General features: G+C 55.2%; 1 protein-coding gene across 3 annotated transcripts in view; it reads right to left on the bottom strand.

The window, feature by feature from the left end:
* Positions 1 to 18,982, bottom strand: part of PPP6R2 (protein phosphatase 6 regulatory subunit 2) — a 62,986-nt gene that overhangs the window by 17,560 nt on the left and 26,444 nt on the right. Inside the window, exons 3-13 of one of the 3 annotated variants that reach the window (XM_039704553.1) lie at positions 16,034 to 16,279; positions 13,334 to 13,520; positions 12,388 to 12,525; positions 10,962 to 11,027; positions 9,984 to 10,096; positions 6,884 to 6,997; positions 5,062 to 5,188; positions 4,275 to 4,427; positions 3,341 to 3,568; positions 2,245 to 2,309; positions 104 to 219 (exon numbers count right to left, since the gene is read on the bottom strand). In XM_039704553.1, the coding sequence (XP_039560487.1) occupies positions 104 to 219; positions 2,245 to 2,309; positions 3,341 to 3,568; positions 4,275 to 4,427; positions 5,062 to 5,188; positions 6,884 to 6,997; positions 9,984 to 10,096; positions 10,962 to 11,027; positions 12,388 to 12,525; positions 13,334 to 13,520; positions 16,034 to 16,260 (1,534 nt within the window). In that variant the 5' untranslated portion in view covers positions 16,261 to 16,279. The remainder of the gene's footprint in view (positions 1 to 103; positions 220 to 2,244; positions 2,310 to 3,340; positions 3,569 to 4,274; positions 4,428 to 5,061; positions 5,189 to 6,883; positions 6,998 to 9,983; positions 10,097 to 10,961; positions 11,028 to 12,387; positions 12,526 to 13,333; positions 13,521 to 16,033; positions 16,280 to 18,982) is intronic. The other 2 variants (XM_039704555.1, XM_039704554.1) reach the window with 2 other exon arrangements.

Here is an 18,982-nt window from a genome sequence, read left to right as displayed (position 1 = left end):
GAGGAGGACGAGGAGGACGAGGACGAGGAGGACGAGGAGGACGAGGACGAGGAGGACGAGGAGGACGAGGACGAGGAGGACGAGGAGGAGGAGCAGGCGGTACCTTTGATGAAGTCACTGATCTGGGCCTGCATGGGGCCCTTCTCCATGTTGTGCACCACGGCGTTGGCGATGCGGGTCAGGTGGCCCATGTTCCCTCTCCTCCTGCCGCCCTCTGCCCTGGAACAGAGAGCAGCCGCTACCCACGGAGCCGGGACACACGGGGAACCAGGATACCCACGGAGCTGGGACACCCAGGGAACCGGGATACCCACGGAGCCGGGACACACGGGGAACTGGGATACCCACGGAGCTGGGACACACGGGGAACTGGGATACCCACGGAACCGGGATACCCACGGAGCCGGGATACCCACGGAGCCGGGATACCCACGGAGCCGGGACACGCGGGGAACCGGGATACCCACGGAGCTGGGATACCCACGGAGCTGGGACACACGGGGAATCAGGACACACGGGGAATCGGGATACCCACAGAGCTGGGATGGGATACCCACGGAGACAGAACACCCACAGACTTGGGATGGGATGCCCACGGAGACAGGATAATCACAGAGCCAGGACAGAGCCCTGGGAATGGCCCCAGCATTCCTGCCCCAGTGGCCACAGAATTCCAGCCCCAATGGCCACAGCATTCCTGCCCCACTGGCCACAGCATTCCTGCCCCAGTGCTCACAGCATTCCAGCTGCAATGGGCCTGGCATTCCTGCCTCAATGCCCACAGAATTCCAGCCCCACACAGGGATCAGCCCTGCTCTGGCAAGGTGGGTTTAGCTCGCTCCAGGCACAGGGACCTTCCCTCATTTTGCCTGTTCCCTCCTGATCCCTCCGTGGGAGGGGCTCCAAACAAGGAGCTAAGCATGGAAAAGATGCAGGAATAAATCTGATTTCAATTCCCAGGGATGAAAACTCTCCAAGTTAAGGATCTACACACAGCTACTGGCAGAGCTCCAGGGTGGGACTGGGATTCAGAGTGACTCCCCCAGAACAGAAGACATTCCCATCCCACCATGGGGTTCCCCATGGGATAAAAGCAGTTCCTAACACAGAGCCTGAGCAGCCCCGAGCCCCTTCTCTGGCTCCCCACTGCCTCCCTTCCTGCAGAGTGAAGCCGTGCTCCAAACCAGCCCAGGGACCAGTCTGGGTGGGAAGGGACCCCAGAGCCCCTCCAGTGCCACCCTGCCATGGCAGGGACACCAGGGACACCTGCCACTGCCCCAGGCCGCTCCAGCCCTGGGACACTGCCAGGGATGCAGGGACAGTCCCTGCTGGCCTCCCTCTGCCCACTGAGAGCAGCCAAGGACCTTCCTGGAACTCCACCTTCCCAAAGCCCCAGCTGAGATTCCCCTGCTTAAATCCCTATTTTTTTCCTTCCATTCAGATTCTTTCCAGTGTGATGGTGACTGGAGCTCTGGCAGGAAACAGGGATGAGCTCTGGCTCCTTTCTGGTTTAATCAGGAAAACTCCCAAGCAGCACCCAGGGATATTTTTGGTCCTACAGAACTGGGCAAGGAGATGCCCAGCAAAATTCCTTATGTGAACAAGGGGCTGTAAAAAGAACCAAAAACCCAAAAACCCAAACCACACCAACAAAAAAAAATGTAATCCAGATCTCTATCCACCAATTATGGCCTAAACAATTCCAGTGGGACTCCAAAGCCCTTGGAAGCCACCAGGAGCTCAAAATAGAGAGGGAGGACCAAACACTGAGCTGGACACGGAAACTGAAGCCTCTGGAATATTTCCACTTTAATGCTTTAGCTCTTTTAGAATATTTAGTTCTTATCAGCCCAATCAGCACAAAATCCAAGAGATTTATAAAGCTAAAATAGGAAATCCAGGCCACAAATGCTTAGCCATCCCAACTTCCAACAGTTTTCTACTCTGGGAAGAACAAAACTGTACATTTAAAACAAACAAACAAATTTAAAAAGTGAGTATTGCATGAGTTTCCCTGGGACAGCAGGAAAGCAGAAGAGTGAGTGTTTGGGATGGGGTGTGGAAACACCCATAAACCCATCCTGCCTTCAAACCCTGTCTGCTTGGCAATTTGGCTTCTCAGCATGCAAAGCACCCCAGGTCAAACCCCAACCAAAGCCCGAGCGTGTCTGGACACCATGAAAATGGAAATTGTCCAAGGATATTCCACAGTCAGTGTGCAGCCCCGGGCCAGCAGTTCCTTACTGGATTTTGTCATTGGCTTCCCAGGCGTCCAGTATCCTCTGCACCAGGCAGCACTTCTGGAACAGCTGTGGGGAAAGGAGATATTCAGCATTTCCCAAAGGAGAGCTGTGGATCCTGCTCTCAGGAGCTCAGACCCCAGCCCCTCCCTGCCCAAGAGCCCAGCTCCTTCCTGGCCACACCTGGAGCACGCCCAGGTGCTCCTGAGCCTCCAGCAGCAGGAATTAAAGCCCTGCTGGCACTTTCCAGCCACCACACTGAGGCCTGGCCACTAACAGCTGCAATGGTCTTGGTTAGTTGTTTGTCTGAAATTTCTAGTAATTTTTACTTTAAAAAATGGAATTTTAGTAATAAATGGGGATAATTTTAATTATAAATAGGGATAATTTTAATAAATACCAAGGGATTCACAGGGTCATTACATGAGGGGAGTTTTAATGGGATGCTGCAAATAAAGGCACAAAAGCAACCACAGCTCCATGAGAACCACTACAAATGATAACAAATAATAAAAAAGCCCACTAAAAATAGATTAAAAATAATAATAAAACCCACTACAAATGATAATAAATAATAATAAAACACACTAAAAATAGATAATAATAAAGCCCACTAAAATTTGATAATAAATAATAAAAACAATTTAAAAAGGCAATAAATTATAACAAAACCCACTAAAAATTACATATAAAATAAATAATAATAAAAAAATATACATTGAGACAAATGCCTGCTCTGCAACAGCCCACCCCAGAGATCCCCTGGTGACCTCAGCCTCATCCCTGTGACCTTGGTGACCTCAGCCTCATCCCAGTGACCCTGGTGACCCCAGCCCCACCCCACTGACCCTGTGGCCCCAGCTCCACCCCAGTGACCCTGTGACCTCAGCCCACCCTAGAGATCCCCTGGTGGCCCCAGCCCACCCCAGTGACCCTGGTGCCCCCAGCCCACCCAGGGACCCCATGGCCCCAGCCCAGGGACCCCGTGGCCCCAGCCCAGAGATCCCCTGGTGCCCCCAGCCCATCCCAGTGACCCTGTGGCCCCAGCCCAGTGACCCTGGTGCCCGCAGCCCACCCCAGTGAGCCCAGCCCAGCCCTGCTCTCACGTGGGTGACCATGACGTTCTCGGCGGCTCCGGCCGGGGGCTCCGGGCGCTCCGGGGGCTCCGGGGGCTCCGGGGCCGCGCTCCCGCTCGGAGCCTCCTCTTTGCTGCCCGGCTCCCCCGGGCTGGGCTTCCCCTCGTGCACCGAGTGGGACAGGATGGCTGCTATGGACAGCTCCACTTGGAAATGCAAAAAGTTATTCCACGTGTATTTAAAAAATAAATCCTGGAGGAGAAATGAGAGATGGAAGAGTTTACTCGGGATACATTTTCCTGGTTTTAATGGTATCCAGGATTCTTTAAGGATCCTCCCAATTCAACCCATCCCAGGATTCTGGGACTCTGGGATATTAAACTGTTACCCAAGCTGTTGTTTGATCAAGCAATTCCACTCAAACAGTTTTCCTGCTACATGCCAGCACCCAGTGCAGGCTGGGCTCTGAATTCCCAGGGTGCTCAGTCTGCTGGGAAATCAGTGAATATTCCCAATAAATGGAGCACTAAGGAATCCTCTCACAGACAGCACTCACAGCACAGCCACACTGAATTAAACAACCTAACTCTGCTGGGGCTCAATGAAGCCTAGGAAAAACAGGAACTAAATCACTGCTAAGGGTGGAATTAATTCTCTTAAGGCTCCACTGGTTCTGGGAGGCTTCTTCCAGCCTCAGGGATCCTGGGAGAAAATTCATCTCTCATCATTCCAGGAGCTCACACACACAGCACAGACCATTTCACACCTTCCCCACTGAACTGCCATGGAACTGGAGGCTCAGTCCAAAACCCCAAGCAGTCGGGTGCGGATCACAAGAGCTCCTCCAGGGATCTGCTCCTCGCTGGAGCACGTAAGGCAAACATCAGACTTTGGCCCCCTGGCACAAGGCTGCACAGAAGGAACCCCAGGCCCCGTCCCCAGTGCCCCCGACACTCACAAGTAACAAGTCCATGGTGCCGAGCCTGCAGAGCTCCTGGTTGATGCTGGGGGTGTTGGCGTGCAGCAGCGCCGCGATCAGCCGCGAGCCGTGCAGCCGCGCGTTCCCCAGCGGCTCCTCCAGCACCCCCAGCGTGGTCAGGATCGCCGGTTTCTGGGGAGCAGGGAGGGCAGTCAGGGGAGCACAGCCCTCCCACGGCGCCCCTGCACCAGGGCTCTGCGGGGCCCTGGCCCTAAATCCAACCATGGGAATTCCACCTCGCCAGGGGGAAGAACTGCCCATGGAGGGGGCACAGCCCTGGAGCCCTGCACTGCCCTGGAGGGCCTGATTCCCCCGCTCTGCAGACATCCCAATCCCAGCTGGACGTGTCCCTGTCACCGGCTGCAGGTCACCCTGCCCTGCACGGAGTAGCACTGGATGATCCCTAACAACCCCAGCTGGAATTCTCAGATTTAACAGAACCCACCCATTTCAGGAATGTTCTCAGCAGGGAAACCTAAACCCCCTTCCCAAGAGGATGGTTCAGGGGGTCACTGGAAGATTTAACTTCCAAATCAGAAGATTAAAATCCAACTATCCACTGAAAGTTTCTTCCTCTCCATCCCTTCCCATCTCCACTCAATCCCCCAGTCCCAAAGATTTCCCTGACCACGACCCTCAGACTCCTGCTGCAGACTCCTGCTGCTCATCCCTGCAGGCCAGCGTTGCAGAATTCGGTGTGGCTGTCCCCTGCCTGGCCTCGTGTCCGTGCTGGAGCTGTCTGGACTCCCGGGAATGCTGGAGGTACCTTGGGGGGGCACAGCAGCAGCTGGTGGAAGTCCTTGAGCCGGGGCTCGATGCCGTGCAGGATGCTGCTGTTGACAGTGTAAGACCTCTCGAATCCCTGAGTGTACGAGTCCATCAGGCCTTCCACCCTGAGGGAACACCAGGGTTCACTCGGAGTCACCCATCATCCCTCCTCCCATTCTGAACAGCCAAGTGAGACCAGGGTCCTCAAGGTCCCCCCAACCCAGTCCATCCTGGGATTCTAGGACTTTATGATACTAAACCCGTGCCCAACTTGGTGTTTAATCAACAATTCCACTAAAACCATTCTCCTCCTACACTTCCTGCACTCCAGCTTCCTTCTCCTGGGACCAGAACTGCCCCCAGTATCCAGAGGTGGAGATTTTGTTAAAGAGCCTGTCAGTGGTTTCTCTTCAAAAATGAGGAAAACAAATAATAACATTCAGCTCCTGAACACATTCCCATACCTGCACGGTATTGATTCTATTGTACTAGTTATTTCTATTATTTATTATACTGTATTAGTTAATATTGGTATCATTTCCCAGGGGCTGCTCACACAACCAAACCTGTGCCAAGCTCAGGAGAAGCTGACCAGAAATAACCTCTCATCAGAGCTGGCAAACCACATTCCCAAAGTGCTTCCTGGGGTTCCAGACTCCCAAACACTTCCAAAGAAAATAGCTCAGCAAGTTACCTAACAAATGTTTGCTCCTCCCACTGTGCCAGGCTGCTCCAGCCCCAGTGTCCAGCCTGGCCCTGGGCAGTGCCAGGGATGCAGGGGCAGCCCCAGCTGCTCTGGGCACCTGCGCCAGGGCCTGCCCACCCTCCCAGGCAGGAATCCCCTCCCAGAATCCCATCTAAGACTCCCCTCTTCCAGCCTGAAGCCATGCCCTGTGTCTGGGAAGTGCCTTTCCCTGTGGGACCCCAGCCCTGCCTGGAGCCCCTGGGCAGTCCCGAAGCGCTGTCCCGGTGATCCCAGTGATCCCATTGATCCTGGTTATCCCAGTGACCCCAGCAATCCCAGTGATCCCAGTAATCCTAGTGATCCCAGTAATCCCGGCAATCCCAGTGATCCCAATGATACTGGTAATCCCAGTAATCCTGGTAATCCCAGTAATCCTGGTGATCCGAATGATCCAACTGATCCTGGTTATCCCAGCGATCCCAGCAATCCCAGTGATGTCAATGATACTGGTAATCCCAGTAATCCTGGCAATCCCAGTGATCCCAGCAATCCCAGTGATCCCAATGATACTGGTTATCCCAGTGACCCCAGCAATCCCAGTGATCCCATTGATCCTGGTTATCCCAGTGACCCCAGCAATCCCAGTGATCCCAGTAATCCTAGTGATCCCAGTAATCCCGGCAATCCCAGTGATCCCAATGATACTGGTAATCCCAGTAATCCTGGTGATCTCAATGATCCCAGCAAACCCAGTGATCCCAGTGACCCCGGTAATCCCTGTGATCCCAGTGATCCCGGCAATCCCAGTGATCCCAGTAACCCCAGTGATCCTGGCAATCCCAGTAATGCCAGTGATCCCAGCGATCCCACAATCCCAGTGATCCCAGCAATCCCAGTGATCCTGGAAATCTCAGTGATCCCAGTGATCCCAGTAATCCCAGCAATCCCATTAATCCCAGTGATCCCATTAATCCCGGCGGTCCCAGCGATCCCAGCGGTCCTGGTGGTCCCAGCAATCCCAGTGATCCCATTAATCCCAGCAGTCCCGGCGGTCCCAGCAATCCCAGTGATCCCAGTAATCCCGGCGGTCCTGGCGGTCCCAGCAATCCCAGTAATCCCGGCGGTCCCGGCTCACCCGGAGCGCCGCGTTTCCAGCAGCGTCAGGAGCACCTGGGTGCCGTTCACGATGCAGGCCTCGCTCTGCTCGCCGTCGAACATGTTCCTGAGGAGCTGCTCCACGCACTCCTGCCTGGGGACACAGGCTCGCTCACACGGGGCCAGGGGCAGCTCCCCCCTTCCCATGCTCTGTGCCAGCCCAGGGGATGGCGGCTGGGAGGAACAGGAGGCTGAGGCCAGCCCTGCTCCCCAGCTCACACAATCCCTGGCTTGGCAGAGACCTTGCAGCCCATGGGGTCCAGCCCAGCCCAGCAGCTCAGGCAGAGCCTGGCCCCAGTGCCACATCCAGGCTGGTCAAACACCCCCAGGGATGGTGACTGCACCCCCTCCCCGGGCAGCCATCCCAGAGCTTTATCCCCCTTGCTGGAAAAGCTTTTTCCTGCTCTCCAGCCTGAATTTCCCTCGGCACAGCTGGGGCTGTGTCCTGTGGTTGTGTCAGATGTTGCTCCAGATCCTGCAGCTCCTGTTCCCCACCACATCCCAGCTCTGTCCCTTAAGGACAGCTCCCCAAAATCCAGCCCTCAGGAAATCCTTTCCCCTTCCCCGCCTTCCCCAGTTCCACATCCAATCAAACCCAGCAGCCCTGGAGTTCACAGCCCAATCCTGACTATTTTATAACATTCCAAAAAGTCTCCTTTCCATGGGTATAAATAAAATATGAGACAAAAATGTAGAAACAGCTGAATAACTCATGAGTGAGGTTTACTTGAACAAGGAGCATCTAAATACCCTTGGTCAGCAGAGCAGGGAAGGCAGAGGCAGGAAAAGGAGGCAATTTTCTGTAATGAACCAAATTCCCTTTATTGCACCCAGCCAGCAGCTCCTGAACCTGGATTTGGGGCTCATTCCCTGATCCCACCTCCTTCATGCTGATCATTCACTCCTGACTCGGGGATGATAAAAGTTATCCAAGACCCAAAAGGTCACTGTAAGGCTGGGAAAATTGGCCAGGAAGGGTAATGAGCTTTGTAACTTCAGCAGAAAGGGAAGAGGAGCCACAGAACCCCTCTGCCCAAAATGCTCCTTTATTTTGAGCAGGAATTCTGGAGATGGTTCCTGGAAGTGCAGGGTCCCACAGCCCTCTCCAAAACTACAAAGAAAGCCTAAAATTACCAAAAACATCTGTAAGTGCTTTGTCTTCCATGGCCATCACCCCTCCCACTGCAGGGAACCACAGCCCTCATAAAGGTCCTGGGATTCCCAGGGAGAATGAGCGAGCTGCAATCCCACCTCCAAAATTCTGAGGGCTCAGAACTGACACAGCGGAGAGGCCACAGGCTCCAGTCAGGGATGTGACCTCCCGTGCCTCCAGCTCCAGAGCCAACAGCAGCAACACCTGGAGCTGCTCCAAAATTCTGAGGGCTCAGAACTGACACAGCGGAGAGGCCACAGGCTCCAGTCAGGGATGTGACCTCCCGTGCCTCCAGCTCCACAGCCAACAGCAGCAGCACCTGGAGCTGCTGCAGAGCCCAGAGAGAGCCCGGAGCTGCTCCAGGGCTGCAGCCCCTCAGCTCCCAGGGATCCAGGCTGGAGAGCTGGGGGGGCTCACCTGGAAAGGAGAAGGATCCAGGGAGAGCTCAGAGCCCCTGGCAGGGCCCAGAGGGGCTCCAGGAGAGCTGCAGAGGGACTGGGGACAAGGGACAGGAGCCAGGGAATGGCTGCCAGTGCCAGAGGGCAGCCATGGATGGGATCTTGGCCATGAGGAATTGCTGGCTGGGCTGGAATTGCCAGAGCAGCTGGGGCTGCCCCTGCATCCCTGCAGTGCCCAGGGCCAGGCTGGACACTGGGGCTGGAGCAGCCTGGCACAGTGGCAGGTGTCCCCGCCATGGCAGGGGGGCACTGGGGGGGCTCTGAGCTCCCTTCCCACCCAACCCCTTCCAGGGTTCCATGAGAATTCAACACTCTCCCAGCACAGGATCCTTCCAGGCCATGGCACAAAGACTGGATCTACCTCATTCCTGCAAGAGCAGTGAGGGAAATGAAAAATTTATAGAAGAGCAGTCCTGGTAAGGACAGAGCTCCATGGCAAGCCCAGGATGGTCCCAGTGGCTTCCCAGTGCCATTCCCACCCGCACACACCATGTCCTGTCCCAGGAATTATCCCACTCATGGAGAAACTGACAGCCCTGGATGAGGAGAAAAGATCCCCAATGCCACCTAAATTCAGAGCTCTGGGTGGACAGAAATATCCCAGGGGAATTGGGAGCCCCAGTCCCTTCCATGGCTCCTTCCAGCCCTTTCCTGACAAAATGTTGCCTCCAGACCTAAAAGAGCGTTTTTTAGTTCAGTTCCCTGGAGAATCTCCTGGGGTTTTCAAGTTTGAACCAACGATAAGAAGCAGAAAACACAGGACATAAATAATTGAATGTTCATTGCAAAGAGCAAAGGAACAACAGCAGGAATCGAGCAAAACTGGGAAAATCAACACTTCTGGTACACACTGAATGTTATCTGGGAAATCAGGGAACCCTGGAATGGGCTGGGTGGGAAGGGAGCTCAGAGCCCCCCCAGTGCCACCCTGCCATGGCAGGGACACCTGCCACTGTGCCAGGCTGCTCCAGCCCCAGTGTCCAGCCTGGCCTTGGCCACTGCCAGGGATGCAGGGGCAGCCCCAGCTGCTCTGGCAATTCCAGCCCCTGCTCACCCTCCCAGCCAGGAATTCCTAATTCTCAATATCCCATCCATCCCTGCCCTCTGGCAGCTTTGTGTCACTCCTCCTGTCCAGGCACTCCACTCTGGATGAACAATCCCCCTCTGGCTTCCTCTGAGATCCCTTCAGACCCTGAAGGTGCTGTGAGGTCCCTACACATCCCTCCCTTCTCCAGGCTGGAATTCCTTGGGTTTTTGCCTCATCCTGGATCAGGCTGGGACCTTTGGGCTCCCTGACCCCCTCTCCTGCCCCTGGACAGAGCCCCAAGCCCCAGGTGGCTGAAGAGGCCATTGGGACCCGCTCCAGCTCCAAAGAACATCCCTGCTCTGTCTGCTCCCTGCAAAGCCATCTGGGAGCCACTGCCAGTGCACCCAGTGCCCCCAGCAGGCCCAGTGCCCCCAGTACTCACGATTCCAGTGCTGTGAGAAGTGGATCTGGCTCCGGGACATCCTGAAGCTGAGTGCTCTGGTCTCTGCTCAGCCTGATGATGTCACACAGGGTCTGGGAAGCATTGGATTGCCTCTGGAAATGGGACAGGAGCAGTGTCAGTGCCAGGGCTAAACCCAGCTAGGCTGGAATGCTCTGGCTGGGATCAATCCCATTCCTGCTTCCCCTGGAGCTGCTCAGGGCTGGACACTCCTGGAGCAGCAGCATCAACAGGCTTTGCACTCAGAAAGGATTGGTCCAAGTGTGACCACCAAGAGCAGTCCAGGAGCTCAGGGGTGAGGATTCCTTTTTCTCTTCTCAATCCTGCTAATCTGCACATTCACAACACAAACATCCCATCCTTCCTCCCACTGCTCAGCTTTCCTGCTTGAGAAAACCCTTCACCATTTAATTTCTGGGATTTAAAAGGCTTTCCAGGGGTGGTTGAGGAATTCATCCTCCAGTTCTGGCCATCAGGCAAAGCCTCTCTGGAGCTGCTGTACCTCAGTATCTGCCCCAACACAAATCCATGGGGATGTTCCCAGTTTTCCCCTGGCAGAGGGAAGTTTGCCTGGGATGAGCTGAGGGAACTGGGCTCAGAGAACTGCATTTTCTGGACTTTACAACTGAATTCCTACTCGGGGCTAGAAAGATTTGAAAATGCATCAAGTGGCTGATTTAAAGGACCTTCCAGGAACAGCACGTTCCCTAATCCCAAGGGAAATCCCCACTGTCTGTAAGATTGAGATGAACTGAGGCAGCAGAACCAAGAAATTGGGGGTAAAATAAGTCAAAAGCAGATGAAATCACTCCAAACCCCTCATCTGGTGCTGAGCAGAGGATGGGACATCCCAAGGCCATCCCCGGTGGCTCCTCCACAGGTCACCAGGACAAGGCAAACAGAAAAGTCCTGGACCCTGCAGGACCCAGCCCCCAAATCCCCAGCCCTGGTGCCACTCACATCCTCATCCTGGCTCGAATGGATCAGCTCCACGAGTCTCTGGATAATCCTGGCTTCATTCAGCCACTGCAGGGAAAAGAGCAGCAGAGAAAATCCTCGATGGATGTCCGAGAACTCAGAACAAGAGGGGCTCTGGGAAGCTCTGCAGGAAGGGGAAGCCCTTCCTTCCCTCTCCAATCCCATCCCTGGGCAGGAACAGGGATGGATTCAGATTTGCATCAGCATGGATGGGGATGGGTTTGGATTTGCATCCTGCCATGGAACTAACACGCAGGCCCCTCTGGAAAACATGGAATGCTCCAGGGACAAACAGCCTCATCTGGGCAGCGGAGGAAGAAGTTCCACCACGTTCTCCCAGCAGCTCCTGCTCTTCCTGCTGCTCACACCCAGCAGCTCCTGCCAGATGTTGGAACAGCTGTCATTGCACCTTCACCTTGCTCCACAACTTCCTGCTCTCCATGCAAACCATTCCCTTTCCCCCTTTCTGGCCCAGGCAAACCAGGAATGTCCCCTCCAAAGGCTCCCTTCCACTCCTCCCTCCCAGTCCCACCTGCAGGGTCAGCCCTTCATCTCCATTCACATCCCACTCCTGTTCCAGGAAAACTGCTGGATGTGTGAGATCCCCCAGACTCATCCCAACAATGCCCAAACTCAGCTGCCTGGGAAATGAGCAAACTTCCATTACAAGGAAAAACATTTCCAGGGATGGGTCTGGAGCCCCTCTGCTCTAGAGCCAGGCTGGGAGAGCTGGGGGGGCTCACCTGGACAGGAGAAGGATCCAGGGAGAGCTCAGAGCCCCTGGCAGGGCCCAGAGGGGCTCCAGGAGAGCTGCAGAGGGACTGGGGACAAGGGACAGGAGCCAGGGAATGGCTGCCAGTGCCAGAGGGCAGCCATGGGTGGGATGTTGGCCATGAGGAATTGCTGGCTGGGCTGGAATTGCCAGAGCAGCTGGGGCTGCCCCTGCATCCCTGGCAGTGCCCAGGGCCAGGCTGGACACTGGGGCTGGAGCAGCCTGGCACAGTGGCAGGTGTCCCTGCCATGGCAGGGTGGCACTGCAGGGGCTCTGAGGTCCTCTCTAACCCAAACCATTGCAGGATTCCTTGATTCTATGATTCCTTGAACATGGTAAGGAATTACACTAATTACTGTCCCAATCAATGTCTGGATTTCCAAACACTGGGAAGAACACAGTTTCCCTTTCTCCAAGCTCTCCAGCTGGACTAAAGAGAGGTTGCTCCATGGAAAAATGAGTGGGAACCCCATTGCTGCTGCCCTGGAGCCACAACGGGGCTGAGGGACCCCACAGGGTGCCCCCAGCCATGGGAACAGGAGCTGCCAGAGGGGTGGATCTGCTCCTGGGATGAAAGACCACAGAGCCATCTGCCCCGAGCCAGGCAGGACAGGGGCTGGGAGGGGAGGCCCTCACGTTGAGCACGTCCTGGCGCAGCGCCGTGGGCTCCACGCAGCTGATGAGGCGCAGCAGCAGGTCCATCATGGCAGAGGTGTCAATGTGCTTTAGCACCAGGCTCAGGAACTTGTCCTTTTTCCTCAAAAATGAGATCACCTGTGGAAACAGGAGCCCGCATCAGCTGCCAGCGGGACACACAACTCTGTCACAGCTCCCTCGCAGCTGCCCCACAAATCCACCACAACTCCCCCACAAATCCCTCACAACTCCCTCACAGTTCCCTCACAACTCCCTCACAAATTCCCCACAGCTCTCTCACAATTTCCTCACAACTCCCCCACAGCTCCCCCAAAACCCCTGGAGTTTCTCCTTTCTGTCTCAACCACCGACCTTGGGCTGGGAACTCTTCAGGGAACAAGGAGATAATTCTTATTCCAAGGCAACACCAAATCAGATCTTTTCAGCCAACTTTTCTCCCCTCTGTGCCACAGAGAAACCCAGTGCCATGGAAATAAGTGAAGCTGGAGAATTTCCCTTTCCTCTCAAGCTCCTGACCAGGCAGCATTTACAACCCCAGTATTTATTGGGATGTGAGCAATCCTGACTCCCTGCTCAGCCCATGCCTCAGCACTGCTCCCATAGGGATGAGCCTGAGGCCTTGTTTATGGATTGGGATGACTCTGATGGTCCTCAAAATGACTGAAAAGTATGAAAAGTGGTATGAAAAGTGAAGCTTTAGCTGTGCCATGGGGAAATCCTGGCCGTGGCAGACCCCAACCCAGAACTCTGGGACAAGCCTGTCCACGCCAGCATGTCCCTGCACTGAGGAATTCTGAGAACTTTCCAGAGACTCCATTTCACCTCCAAGCTCAAACCCAGCTCCAGGAATGCCACGAGCTCACAGCAAGGACACAACACGGGCAGAGCTGGGGAATGCCCTGGACTGGCACAGCCCCCATCCCACCTGTTCTGTTTTCCGTGCAATGAGGTTCCCGATGGTCTTGCTGAAGAAGCTGGCGAGGAGGGGGTTCAGGGGGGGCTCGTGGTCCAGGAAGTCGTAGAGGATGTTGAGCAGGGTCTCGTCCCCGCCCAGCTTGTCGTTGATCTGCGGCACGTCCGAGGTCAGCAGCTCGCAGGCCGTGTTGGGATACCTGCAGTGACACACAGGGGGAACTGGGGATCTGCCCCTGCAGAGGCCTCGGCAAGGGAGGGAATTCCTGCCTGGCAGGGTGGGCAGGCCCCGGCACAGCTGGGGCTGCCCCTGATCCCTGCAGTGCCCAGGGCCAGGCTGGACACTGGGGCTGGAGCAGCCTGGCACAGTGGCAGGTGTCCCTGCCATGGCAGGGTGGCACTGGGGGCTCTGGGGTCCCTTCCCACCCAACCCATGCCACTAGGTTCCCTCTGGTGAGGACACTTTTCCCACAATGGGTTATTGGTGATTTGTGATCACACCAGGTTTCTGCCCCAGGATCTTTCCCAATCTCTGCATTCCCTACAAGCCACTAGAACACTTCCAGGCCAGCTGGCAGCTTTGACCCTTTCCTTGCACCATTCCCTTCCCCAGCAGCCTCCTCCTGTTCCTGCAGTTCCAGCCCTGGAGCTTCCAAAAGCCCCTCAGGCCCTGCTGCTGCTGTTCCAGGCTTGAGCTGCCCAAGGAGCTGAGGATGTCACTGTCACCACCACAGAGGGACCTTCCAGCCCTTCCGTCCCTGAGGGGACACCAGGACTCTTTTCTCTTTTTCCTGACTCATTCCATGCACAAGATGTCCACAATTCCTAAAGAACTGTGTGTGGAGCTCCCCTGGGATACACATCCCATGGACAGGGAGAAATGGGAGCTCCTCCTGTCCCAGCAGGTTCTGCTCCTGCAGCTCTCACAGCCCCAGGTCTGATCCAGCCCTCACCATTCCTGTTCTGGCACCACATCCCAGCCCTGGAGGTTTCCAGGCTGCAGGGACCTCACCTCACCCGAACTCCCCCTCCGACCCCTGGGAGCTGAGCTTCCCTCACCCCTGGGCTCAGCAGCTCACTGGCTGATCCAAGATTCACACTCCTTTCCTGCTCCAGCCTCCTTTCAGGTGTTTAATTCCACAAGTTCTGCTTGGATGGGGATTTACCAGGGTCTTTCACTCTTTGCAATTTCCCCTCTGAACTTTATGAACCTCCATCTCCCACCGTCCCAGGGATAAAGCCCTTGGATGATCCTCTCCCCACATATCCCGAGCCCCAGATCCTTCCAAGCTATCGAGTTTCTCCCTGTTCCACTTCACTTTTATAACCTTTCCTGAAGAGCCAAAAGTGGGATTCCATCTGGATTTACACAGAGTCCATTCTTCCTGCTCAGCTTTTATTTATCCCAAAAGTTTCCCTGGTTTCTAATGAGCTCAAACCCTCCTTCCTCTCTCCAGGCTTTGGAGACACTTCTGGGCCTGCCCTGCCTGGGAGTCCCAAGTGCTGCCAAGGAAATGCTCCATGAACATCAGCCCTCGCTGTCCCAGCAGGGATTTCCAACTTGAAACCTCTGTCCTTGTCCCCCCTCCCTCATTCTTCACCTGTTTGGTAACAATCAGGGAATCCTGCCTCTGCAGCTCCCCTGGAGCCCCTGCAGGCCCTGGAATGTGCTGGAAGCTCTCCCTGGACCCTTCCCTTCTCCAGGGGAGCATTCCCAGCTCTCCCAGCCTCTCCAGAGCAGAGGGGCTCCATCCCTGGGAGCAGCTCTGGACTTGCTCCAGGTCCTTCTGCTGCTGGCCCCAGGGCTGGGGCAGCTCTGCAGGTGTGTTCCAAATTTACCCTTCAGAGCAGGATCCTTGCACAGCAGCCACAGGACATTCCAAGTTATTACCCCACATACTCCTGGGCATTCACTCACCTGGGAGCAGCCACCTCACACCATTATCAACTCTTACCCAAAACCACACCTGAACATGGCACTTCTGTGGCTTTCCACCAACCCCAGCCCTGATCCATTCCCACCAGGAAAAACCTGCCCAGTTTCATTTATTTATAGTCAGAGCAGCCTTTTATTTTTATGTAAACTTCACAAAAGCAAACAAACTCCCCAAACCCAAATGTCAATATTTTTGAGGACACAGTGGGTTAAAAATGCATAAACACAACTTTGGTGAGAAGCAAACTCCTGCTAGGAGCTCAGTGTGGTCTGAGCAGAGGCAAGGCCTGCCCGGAGCTGTGCTCCCTGAAATCAGCAGGATCTGGATGTGCAGCACACTGCAAACATCCCAGATTTTATTCATTTCCAGCTCACTTTGTTCTGTGGGATTGGAAACCCACTGAGGTCAGAGAATTCTACCTCTTGTGCTTCCCCTTCCTATAAAAACCTATTTGGGGGCTTTGGATTTTGAGGGAACAGCAGGATAAGATTTTTTGCAGACTTAATTTGAGATAGGATTTTTTTTTTTTACATTATTTGAGATTTGATTATTTGAGACATTACTTGAGTTATGTTTTTTTGGAGACATTACATGAAATAGGATTTTTTTTGATCAAAACCAAATCAGTTCCCTCCAAACCCCAAAAGCTGGAACACCCCCAGCGCTCAAAGCCTCCCTCCCCCAGAGGGGCCCTGGCAGAGGGACGGAGCCCAGGTGGAATCTCTGTTTGAGCCCCGGGATCCCTGGCTGGCATGGCCCAGGGCTCCAATACCTACTTGAATCGGACCTTCTCGTCCATGTCCACGGGGGGCTCGTGGGTGATGAGGGTGACCAGCTGCTCCATGCAGTGCTGCTGGCACAGGAAGTCCAGCAGCCGCCGGTTCTGGGCCTTGCATTCCTGCAGGACGTCATCCTCGTCCATCAGCTCCTCCAGGGTCACATCCTCCTTGTCCAGCAGCTTGTCCACGTGTGACGTTGTGTTCAAATCAAACTTCCAGAACATGGTGATGGGACACGACTGGCTGGGGGCAGGAAGGCACTGGTTACTGCTCCACACCCACTGTGCATGCTCTGAGTCCCACCCCAACCCAACCACGACCACTCCGTGTCCTCAAGTGCCACCTCCACACATTTTTGAACACTTCCAGGGATGGGGACTTCATGCAGTGCTTTCCAACCCTCCCGGGGAAGGAATTTCCCCAAAATCCCCCCTGAGCTGCCCTGGCCCAGCCTGAGGCCGTTCCCTCTCTCCTGTCCCTGTTCCCTGGAGCACAGCCCGACCCCCCCGGCTGTCCCCTCCTGCCAGGGACTTGTGCAGAGCCACCAGGGCCCCTGAGCCTCCTTTGCTCCAGGCTCAGCCCCTGCCCAGCTCCCTCAGCCCTGCTGGGGCTCCATTCCCTCCCAGCTCCATTCCTTGGACAGGCTCCAGCTCCTCAGGGTCGTTCTTGGGGCACTGCACTTTGAATCCCCCATTTCCATCCATTCCTACTCCAACCCTAGTTTGCCCTTTTGTTATCCCCATTTTTCTCTGTGGGAGTTCTATTAATCATGTTTTTCCACTTTGCTTTCCTAATACCTGAAATTCTGGAAGAGCTGTGAGGTACACCAAACCAAAGCACTGTTCTGACCACTCCTAGGAGACTCTTCCAGGGCTCTTCCTCTTGCTAAACACTTCCTCTTCCAATGCTGCCCTTCACCATCTCACCTCAGCTCCCCAACAACCTTCACTGGCCACAGTGAAGGTACAGAATTCACAGAATTCTGGAATGGGTTGGGTGGGAAGGGACCTCAAATTCCCTGCAGTGCCACCCTGCCATGGCAGGGACACCTCCACTGTGCCAGGCTGCTCCAGCCCCAGTGTCCAGCCTGGCCCTGGGCACTGCCAGGGATGCAGGGGCAGCCCCAGCTGCTCTGGCAATTCCAGCCCAGCCAGCAATTCCTCATTGCCAAGATCCCATCCATGGCTGCCCTCTGGCAGTGGCAGCCATTCCCTGTGTCCTGTCCCTTGTCCCCAGTCCCTCTGCAGCCACGGACACAACCAGCAGGCAGTGGCTGCCACTCCCCAGGGACACAGGGGACACACCTGGGCAGTGCCAGCCCTGGCTCCCACACTCTGCACACTCAGCCTGGGCTGGGCCGTGTCCCTGTGCCACACTCCCAGATGATCCAGCAGCACCATGTGATTCCACACCAGGATCACAAGGCTGTTTTTAACCTAACCCACATCCCCATTTCCGCACACAGAACTCTCCCATCCATGCCTTTGGCTTTCCCAGCATCCAAAAATGTCCCTGTGCCTGATCCTCTGCTGGTCACATTCTGCATAACCTCAGCTACAGGACAGCCTGGACACTGCCCTCCTAAAACCCCATTTTCCCCCAGGAATGACACTGAGGGGGCTCTGCCTCCCAGCCACCAGAGCAGGGCCTTGCAAAAGGCTGAAGACCCCAATTTTCCCATCAGATTTTAAATCTCCCAGTCCTTCATGGTGTAACTTCCACAGTGAAGCTTCGAGTGAAGCATTCACAGAACCAGGACATGGAATTGGGGAAACACTGAGTTTCTTGTACACATCAGGAGTTTCCCCAGAATCCTGGGGACAGCTCCTGCCAGGAGAGCCCTGGAGGGGCTGGAGGGAGCAGGGAATGGAGCTGGGAGGGAATGGGCTGGGGACACGTGGGGGTCAGGCACAGCTGGGACTGGATGGGCTGGGAGGGCTTTTCCAAGCCCAGGGATTTTGGGATTCTGGGATTTCAGCACTGAATTTCAGAGCTGGGAGCAGCCATCTGAATGTTCAACCTACATGACACTGCAGTGACAGCACTGCTGGGCTCGGTGTGTTCCTCACAAACTGTTCTTTGGGTATTTTTAACCATCTCTGCTTGGTTATAAATTCACCGAGGGAAAATCTGGCACCAAAGGCCTTCAGTGAAGGAGGTTTGGGGGCTCAGTCAACCCAAATGCAGAAATATTCCTTCCATTGGTGTGGAATCCAGATGGAATTCTCACCTTCCAAACTGACACCCATTGTAATCCTGGCAATTCCACAGCTTTACTGAACTTTTTATACATCTCCAGGAAAAGCTGCCTGACCTTCCCTGCCAGAGTGGAGAGGGGCTGGGCTGGAATTGCCAGAGCAGCTGGGGCTGCCCCTGCATCCCTGGCAGTGCCCAGGGCCAGGCTGGACACTGGGGCTGGAGCAGCCTGGCACAGTGGAGGTGTCCCTGCCATGGCAGGGTGGCACTGGGGGGAATTTGAGGTCCCTTTGATCCAATCCATTCCAGAACTCTCTGATTCCGTGGCATCTGCCATTTCCCCCATCTCAGTGCTTAAATTTAGGTCACTTCTCCACCAGTAAAGCAGAGACATTTTCCCTTTTTCGGGTGGACACTCAGAGCCCTTCCTGGCTGCTGATTTTATTTCTGGAATATCCAAGGGAACACCCACGAGGGCTCCAGGGGAGCAGCTCTGTGTCAGCACCTGCTGCGGGGCTGGAGCTGAGATGCATTGGGGGAGCACATCCCAGGGATTTCCAGTGCCACACCAAGCCCTGAGGCTCTGCAGGAGCTGCAGGGCTGGGAAGGAGCAGTGAGGCTGCAGCCAAGGAGAGCCCCATGGCATCCCCTGCGGGCACCACGCTCTGGACAGCTCATTAACAACACCAATTAAAGATCCTCTGCATGGGCACCAATGGCTCAGGGAATCCTGGGATGATTTGGGTGGGA

This window comes from Passer montanus, unplaced genomic scaffold (assembly GCF_014805655.1).
Source record: "Passer montanus isolate IOZ18808 unplaced genomic scaffold, ASM1480565v1 scaffold177, whole genome shotgun sequence".
Lineage (NCBI taxonomy): Eukaryota > Metazoa > Chordata > Aves > Passeriformes > Passeridae > Passer > Passer montanus.
The sequence above is the reverse complement of the archived record's forward strand: the minus strand, read 5'-3'. Positions and strand labels throughout refer to the sequence as shown.